Source organism: Carassius gibelio, chromosome A2 (assembly GCF_023724105.1).
Source record: "Carassius gibelio isolate Cgi1373 ecotype wild population from Czech Republic chromosome A2, carGib1.2-hapl.c, whole genome shotgun sequence".
Lineage (NCBI taxonomy): Eukaryota > Metazoa > Chordata > Actinopteri > Cypriniformes > Cyprinidae > Carassius > Carassius gibelio.
In genome coordinates, this window is record NC_068372.1 from 17,451,781 (window position 1) to 17,460,993 (window position 9,213).

General features: G+C 34.4%; 1 protein-coding gene across 2 annotated transcripts; it reads left to right on the forward strand.

The window, feature by feature from the left end:
* The first annotated feature begins 4,097 nt into the window (after positions 1 to 4,097).
* Positions 4,098 to 8,666, forward strand: LOC128029181 (alpha-tocopherol transfer protein-like). 2 transcript variants are annotated; one of them, XM_052616801.1, is made up of 5 exons: positions 4,098 to 4,299; positions 6,224 to 6,377; positions 6,460 to 6,653; positions 6,870 to 6,980; positions 7,068 to 8,666. In XM_052616801.1, exons 1-5 carry the CDS (start codon positions 4,198 to 4,200, stop codon positions 7,275 to 7,277), a joined length of 771 nt encoding a protein of 256 aa, XP_052472761.1. In that variant the 5' UTR covers positions 4,098 to 4,197; the 3' UTR covers positions 7,278 to 8,666. The 2 variants fall into 2 exon arrangements, with proteins under 2 accessions (XP_052472761.1, XP_052472752.1); XM_052616792.1 differs by having other exon boundaries at positions 4,102 to 4,386.
* The last annotated feature ends 547 nt before the right edge of the window (positions 8,667 to 9,213 follow it).

Below are 9,213 nucleotides of genomic sequence, written 5' to 3' on the forward strand. Positions count from 1 at the left end.
AACTATTTATTCTTTATAGGGCAACAATTCACTCTCAAAAACACGATGCACAAGTAAAAAAAAAGAAAACTGTAGAATTCACATTTTGACACATTTTTAAATGATTTTATTATTATACAATTGAAAACATAATCCTATCTGTAACATAATATTAAACAAATACACAATACACTTTCATTGATTTGTTTCATTGATCTAATCAGCATGAAAATTATTTTTTCTTTTGAAATTTCACCAAATTTAGTACACTTGATAGTGGTAGGCAAACTAGTTTGTAAAAGAAAGTTTGCTAATGCAAACAGACGACTAAAAAGCTTTTTCCAGTCACCATGTATTCTCACCTACCTGTCTGACTGAATGAACAGTACACGCTATTGTAAATAGAAAGAGTGTATGAATATTATATACATGCTTTTCAACCTACATTTAAAGAAACAACATTAGAATAGTAATAAACAGGCATTTGTTGAAGGATATGTGGCTTCGCTCTTGGCATTCACCGCGTGCCTTAATTGAAATACATTAAATCAAGGTCCACTGTGAACACGGACAGCGAGGCTAAAGTGCAAAGAGAGATTCATCTGGGCCTGAAGAAAATCTGAATCATCGTACATCATGACTTGGTCCATCCACCGCAGGCCACACAAATCGTATTCTGCCAACTTGTGAATATTTTCAAAAACCTTACTTAAGGCCTATTTATTTATGAATCTCATCCTGATTAAATAACGCTGACTGTTTCCTTATCTGCTGAGCCATACTGGAAACCTGTGTTCTGACGGTCAAAGCACACAGCCGGGGGCAGTGCATTCAGAATGCTTGCACATCCAAGGCATCCAAATGCAGCCTTCCATCCCTGTAACCTATAAACACCAAAAACATAACCGTTATGGTAACCAGGCCTATTCGACATGCAATACACAGAATAACGTCGAACATTAGACAACACACGCAAATAAATCCCCAAATATATGCCTCATATAAGCATTAAAAGTAATACGGATTATTGATCCAAATATTCGCTAATTAAATCGTACCAGAATACGCAGTATTCATAAGGTTATTATTTAATCCCACTGCTGTCGGCAGGAAGCATCCGCTTTAATTCCCGCATCACTGCATCATCCCACAAAGGTGAATAAGACTTATTTATTATCGACGTTTGTTTTAAGATTTTGCAGTTCATGTACATACCTCCGCGAAGCCATGCAAACCTGTTCATATTGCTGCATAATACTAAATCGGACTTTCAAATAAATGACGAGCCAACGAAATATAAATATGGAAACTGCGCCGAGCGCTACATCGCGAGGGAGGCGCGTGACGTCACCATGCAGCCAGATGTTCAATCCCTGCGTCCTTGAGTTTAGCTATAGGCTATGTTAGCCAACAAATGACGTGCCAAACGATTGATTGATTGATTATAACCCTTAAATGACAATACTACTACTACTACTACTACATATATATATATATATATATATATATATATATATATATATATATATATATATATATATATATATATATATGTATATATAGTGTTATTATATATATAATAACACTACAAACAAACAAAACTAGAAAAAAGTCGCTGGATGGCATTAGTGATTATATTTGAAATACCTTTGGGAAGAACGCATTCAACATCAAAACATGAAATGGAGAGCTGCTATGATTATGTTATCTTTACTGAAAACATCCAAATCTATAGAAATCTATTTATTCCAGCGTGTCATTGCGTATATTAATTTCGCTTTTTTGTGCTCCGTGTGGAAAGGCCTTGGTAAGCTAATCGTAGGTCAAACTAATTCCTAAAGGCCACACTGAGCGCGAAAAGGTATTTGAGAACAGACTTCTTCTAATAAGCTCTTTATACAAAATAACTTTAATTATCCACTGAATTTCGAAATTCTTCCACGTGCGTGAGTGTGATCAGTCAAAGCCCATTCACATCTTTTTCTTCACATGAAATGTGAAAGCAAATAGACACATGATTGTGACCAGTATATTTTATGTATGTGTTTTGTATGCAGCTCGTTGTATTTTTTTTTTATAGCAATAAAGGATGTTAATGACAAATATTAGTGTTATTATACAAACCCAGTAGAGTGCATGCGTCTGCTTATTAATCAAAATCAATTATAGACCACAGTTGGAAGTTATTACAAGCACTCGAAGATGGTTTAAAGTGGGTAATCAAATAGATGAATACTTACATTTTCAAGTGTTAGCTTGAAGCTAATTGTACTTCTAATTATATTTTAGGATGTAGACTTTTCTTGTAAACATTATATATATATATATATATATATATATATATATATATATATATATATATATATATATATATATATATATATATATATATATATATATATATATATATGTGTGTGTGTGTGTGTGCATATATATATATATATATATATATATATATATATATATATATATATATATATATATATATACATATATATATATTGTTTCTCGTGTAGAACCTTTTTTGTCTTAATGTAATGCTGTATGTTGAGCAGCAGATGATGTTAAATCCATTTACGTGATACATTTCTGATGAAAAATGCATTGTTGGTCGGCGCCACCTAGCGTGAGGCGTGAAGTAGCAGAAGAAGAACAATCATTTCGCCTTCGGTGTAAAAGCACCGTTCGTCGGCGATTCGCCTCGCGATGAGGCTCATTATCTCTTGGCTAACTGCTAGTTGGTCAAACTAGTTCTTAAGACACAGTCTTAATGTAGTGGCCATGTTTATGTAACTGAACTCTGTCTGTGTGTACATGTTCAAGTGATATTCAGGTAGGTGTGAAGTAGTGTGTGTGTGTGTGTGTGTGTACCTCCTTAACCATATTTTGGGGACAAATTTGTACCCAAAAGTGAGCTTAACCTGACAAAATCCCTTTGAGGGCACCCTCAGGTTTAAAACTGGTTAAAAAATAAAGTAAACAGCTTTTTTTCTTTTTTTTTTTTTAAATGGAGAAAGTTTTCTGTAAGGGGTAGGTTTAGGTGTAGGGTGATAGAATATATGGCCTGCACAGTAAAAACCATTATGGAATGTCCCCATTTAGATAGCTAAGTAAACGTGTGTGTGTGTTCAAGTGAATGTTTGTTAAGTATTCCAAGTGTGCATCTGGATGGGCAGGTATGTCGTTATTTGTGTGTGTCTGTTTGTACAGTACATGTGTTGTAATTTATACGTGACAGAGAGAGGGTAAGAGACAAGGAAATTAATCTATAGCTATCAGACTCTAATAAGACTGATTTTTTAAAAAGCTATTTACTTAAATTAAAAAGGGGAGATACCAGACTATTGAAATTGTTTTTTTTATTAATCCATAAAATTACAGTTTTGTTATGTCATGGGGATGACAACCTTTTACATCAATGTTGTGATTAGGGACAGCATGTTGGGAAAGTTACAACAACATGTTGCAACTATACTGACCTGATAAAACTTGCTATGCCAGCTTCGTCACGTATGCTAGCTATGCCTGTCAGAAGCTAAGACACACTGAATAAAAATGGTATGACTTTGCAAGCTTCACACAAACAGTTTAGACAGTAGGACAAATAATTATCTATACCTTGAAAATGTTATTTATTTATTTGCAGAAGAAATGGTCAAATTTGGCTGCTTTTTTCCAAGAAAGGATGAGGGGCTAATTGAGCATGTGCAGCATGAATGCCATTATGGTCCTTCACTGATTAAAGGAAGTTAATCTTGTTGCAACCCTCCCTACTTCTCTCTCTCTCTCTCTCTCTCTCTCTCTCTCTCTCTCTCTCTCTCTCTCTCTCTCTCTCTCTATCTCTCTCTCTCTCTCTATGTATATATACTACACTGCTGTTATAGACGAATATATGCCTAATATGCGGTATGACAAGATGCCCCACTATTAGTTCAATTCACTATATTTATTGCTGGAAGTGGAAAGCAATATTATTCATTAATTTATCTCAGTTTTAAAAAAGGCGTGGGTCTTGTGTCTGTTTAAGCTGGTGAGAGACGATTCAGTCTACAGAGATTCCTTGGTTAATGTTTGATAAAACTTGACCTGTACGAAGTTGAAAAAAAAAAAAAAAAAAACATTAGCTGTCATTAGCTGAGATGTGAGGGGCTCATTCCCTGCCCCCTTTTACGCAACACCCTGCTCAGAGAACATGACATTCGATCGACTCGCGTAGATATGAAGTCTGAGGAAGCTGACAACATCGAAGAATTAAATAATTTACCCGTGGATTCTATTCGGATTGCACCGTATTTGTCTGAACTGAAAGAAAAAGCAGAAGTAAGCATTCGACACTTGAATCTGTCGGCAACTTTTTTGATACGGTTCCTGCAGGCGAGAGACTTTGATGTGGCTCTGGCGCTCAAGGTTTGTTACTCGACTGATATTAACTTGTAAACCATGCCGCGTGATTTCTGTAGTATAGTGATACTGTTGGTGATACGTGATTTGATTAGTTATTATATTTACTGGCGACAGGCCCATTGACACAATTAATGCGAAAGAAAAGAATGCATGATGCATTTCCCAAATATATCATCGCAATTTTGTTTTTTATAACTGTTGTTTTTACATAAGATTTATGATTACTGAGTATAGTTTGCTTATTTTCTTCATTATATTGTGTTTGTGTACTTGAGTTTATTTAAACTGTACGTTATAATCTAGGTCCGGGGTGTCACTCCTTGCCAGTTGTGCAAAAAGTTCTGAATTAGAATGATCTGGATTTGGAAATCCCATGTTTTGATATCTAGGATCAGGAAACCCATATTACTTTTGTGCCATTTTTTTTTTTCTAAACTGGATTAGATCACCCTGAACCAGATACACGCTATTTCAGATTTCCAATGCTGCATTACTAGTGTTCTACGGAGCCCCTAAAGGGACATGCTGATAAAAATAAATAAAAACATGACACGAAAAAAGAAGCCATTGTTTTTGTTCTAGTTTTGCGTTGCATTTACACTGGTCCATCTCGGATGATTGTAGTTTACAATCAGTGATTAAAAAAAAAACACAAAAAACTTTCAATTAAATTTTTGTTTGATATTGACAGCAGCTGTTTGGTGATGTAGGCTTATACTACATGTTACAAATGTTGAATTTTTTGGATCAGTTTTACAGTTTAATTACATTTTATTTTGTTCCTGAAATCCACCCTAATGCTGGGATCAGAGTAATCTTTTTTTTCTTTTTTTTTCTTTTTTGTGGATCAAAAGTATCCAAAATGTTTTGAACAACACAAACTGAGGATGGATTCCAGATCAAAACCAGATTGGATTCAGATTTAATTTTTTTATTTTTTTGAACAGCCCATTTTCAAGATTTTATCCAATCTGATGGCTACAATCTGATCAGATTACTTTTGAACAACTGGCCCCTGGAGGGCAGGAGCCCTGCAGAGTTTAGATTCAACCCTAATTAAACACATCTGATCCAACTAATCAAGTCATTCAAGATTATTTGAAAACTACATTGTATGTGTAGGAGCAGGGTTGGTTCAGGAGTCCGGCCTGTCAGGAATCGATCTTGACACCCCTGGCCTAGAGTAACCTATTTACTGCAGTTTTCTGCCTCTTCATTTTTATTTATTGTGAATGTAAATGTCTGGTCCACCAACATGTTCTTTCTTAAAGGGTTACTCCACCCCAAAATTAAAATTTCATCATTGATCACTTACCCCCATGTCGTTCAAAACCCATAAAAGCTCAGTTCATCTTCGGAACACAATTTAAGATATTTTGGATGAAAACCTGGAGGCTTGAGACTGACCCATAGACTGCCAAGTTAATAACAGTGTCAAGGTCCATAAAAGGTATGAAAAGTCATTGTCAAAATACTCCATCTGCCATCAGACGTGCATTCTGGGTTATATGAAGCGACGTGAACACTTTTTGTAGTGTACTGTAAGTGATTAATGACAAAATGTTCAATTTGGGGTGGAGTAACGTTTTTAGCCTAGAATTTAGATATTTCAGCAATGTTAGCAATCCGATTTACACTAATTATTCTACACAACTGTATATATTTATAGCTGACATTCAGATGCATTCAGATGTCAACCTAACTATAATCAATGTAATGAGCAATGCTTCTTTGTATTAAGATATGTCTTATTAAGATTTTGTCCCAAAAATATTCTTAAATTTAAAAAAAACTTGAGACTAACATATCGCTGATTTTGTATTTTTTTTTTTTTTCACAGCTTTTGATTAACTATCATAAGTTGAGACAAGAATGTCCAGAAATAACAGCTGATTTGCGGCCATCATCCGTCATTGGACTTCTGCAAAACAATTACCATGGAGTTTTGAGATCCCGAGATGATGCTGGAAGTCGAGTTCTAATTTATCGGGTTGGCAAGTACATAGACCAACCATTTTTGAAAAGTTGTTTGGTTCATTATAATGGTGAATATCACAAAACTTCTAATGTTTTCAGGTCAGTGGAACCCCAAAGAATTCACAGCTTATGAGGTTTTCCGTGTAAGCCTCATTACATCAGAGTTGATTGTTCAAGAATGGGAGACTCAAAGAAATGGACTCAAAGCAATTTTTGATCTCCAAGACTGGTGTTTTGCACATGCCCTGCAGATAAATCCTTCTTTGGCAAAAAAGATATCTTCTGTACTTACAGTAGGTATCCATTAAGAACATTTTGATGAAAAATGTATAAGACGTCACTTATTGAGATTTCTGTAAAAGACCGCTTTAACACCCTTAAATTACTCTGCTAAGACTTGCTTATCAATGTCCTGTATAGTTTTCTTGTGATTATCTTTCTCTTATAGCAAGGTTTTAATATCACCTAATAGAAAATGCATTCAACAAAATATCAAATCTATTTTGCAGGACTCCTTTCCTTTGAAAGTACGTGGCATCCATTTGATAAATGAGCCTATTTTTTTCCGTCCCGTCTTTGCTATGATCCGTCCATTTCTTCCAGACAAAATCAAACAACGGGTTAGTCCCATTTAAGTACATATATGTGTGATTTTACGAGTTTTCACTTTAAAAGATTTAGTATCTGTGGTGTGTTTTTATTTATAGATTCATATGCACGGGAGTTCATATGCCCAAAGTCTCTGTGATTACTTTCCGAAAGCTATCCTCCCTCCGGAGTATGGAGGAACCGGACCCATCATAGATGAAGTGTGCCAAGATTGGACTGAGTACATCATGCAGTCTGAAGACTATCTTCAGAGGCTCTCTCTAGACTTAGGTGGAGGAGATGCTTCTCAGTCGTCTGCCTGTGAGTGATTACAATGAAGGCATTTCTTACCATGTTCTCGTCGTTAGATGATGTAACAAACTCCGCTGGGGCAGGTTACATACAGTCTCTGAAAATTCACCCAAAAATTTAAATGCACTTGCCTTCAGGCCAATTAAGATTCTCCACTGGAACAGATTCTTAGAAATGTAGCAGTACATCACTACAGTGAATGGGTGCCATCAGAATGAGAGTTCAAAGACCTGATGAAATCATCACAATAATCCACTAGTAATCCATGTGTCTCCAGTCCATCAATGAACATCGTATGAAGCAAAAACCTGCATGTTTGTAACAAATTATTATTTATTTTTTTAATCTATCCACAATATTGCTTTCTCCAGGGGAAAAGGCATCTAATATGAATAAGGAGAGAAATAGATTAAGCTGTGTTTATAAGTGAAAAAAGTTAAAACAATTCTAAACAAATGTATCTGTGGATAGCCTGAGAGTGAGTACATTTTAATTTTGGGGTGAAACATTCCTTTAAATTGTAAAACATGTTAGTGTAAACATATTTGCGTTGCTTATATACTTGTACTTTTTTTTCTCTCCATGTTGTACATTAATTAATAGTGCAACTTTTTAAATGGTATGCCTAGCTCTCCTAATATTCCAGACTGGAAAAAAAGTCATCTTTTTTTAATTCTTTAGCACACAAATATTCACTGCAAATACTTGGTATACCTCTGAAGTTACAATATAGCATCAGATAGCATATTTTGTGTTTACTTTCAGAAGGATTCCACAGTCACTTGTAAATAACTCAAGTAGTGTACAATGTTGTTCTTGACCAAAATATCAAAGTGCCTTCTTTTCTTCTTTTTCTTTGGGAATTGTATTTATTGTTGTATTTTCATAACAATGAACATAACTCAGGATGTTAAATAAGTCTCTGTGCTTCTAGAAGTTAAATATCAGTTATCATGAACTGCTTCATTATATTGTTGCTCTTCAGTCAAACTGCAGCATTTATTAGCCTTTGCTGGATTTTAAATAAATAAACAGCTGAAGACATGTCCTTGTTTAGTCTAAACCAAGTGAGATTACAAAATTGCACTTTGGTCTGCTGCCTTTTGCTCTGACTCTTAAACAAATATAAACAGAGACTAATGACCTTACTGGAGCTCTTCATGTTTACAGATTTTACTAAAATGTGAATTTCTGAAACCATGTATATAAATTAGTTCAGTTTGTTGCATTCTTTCTGTCAGACAGTGTGTCTTAAGACAGAAGAAAATGACTGTTTTACATTATTGTGCTGTCCTCACTTATTATCAAACTATGACTATTGTTTTTTATGTTAATAAGTTATATACAGACATATCAATACACAATATGCAACTTAAAAATAAACTTGGCAGCCAAACAATTACAAAGTTCACTGTGTGAAATTCTTTCCCCAATTGATTTTTGAAAACTTTGTTATTCAGTATCTGCAATCCAACTGGGTCAGGGGCGTAGATTACGCAGGGGACGTGTAGTTCCTTTTAATGAAGTCTCTTTTGTTCACCAAGCCTGCATTTATTTGCTCCAAAGTACAGCAAAACAGTAAAATTTTGAAATATTTTTAGTATTTAAAATAACTGTTTTCTATTTGAATATACATTAAAATGTAATTCATTGTGATTTCATTACTCCAGTCACATGATCCTTCAGAAAACTTGTTGATATTCTTATTGGCTGCTCAAAACACATTTATTATAATGATGATGCTGAAAACATCTAGATTTTTTTCAACGTTTCTTTGATGAATAGAACTTTCAGAAGAACAGCACTTATCTGAAACAGAAATCTTTTGTAAAATTATAAATGTCTTTATCATCACCTTCAATCAATTTAAAGCATCCTTGCTAAATAAAATTATTTCTATAATTTCCGAAAAATAAAAATATTCTGACTCTAAGCTTTTGAATGGTATAGTCA

What these genes read in the sequence shown, in the direction of transcription:
- LOC128029181 (XM_052616792.1), top strand. Translation starts at nt 4,198, where the DNA reads ATGAAGTCTGAGGAAGCTGACAACATCGAAGAATTAAATAATTTACCC. An exon ending in ATGTGGCTCTGGCGCTCAAG is followed by an intron (nt 4,387 to 6,223) that starts GTTTGTTACTCG and finishes TTTTTTTCACAG; the next exon opens with CTTTTGATTAACTATCATAA. An exon ending in CAGACAAAATCAAACAACGG is followed by an intron (nt 6,981 to 7,067) that starts GTTAGTCCCATT and finishes TTTTATTTATAG; the next exon opens with ATTCATATGCACGGGAGTTC.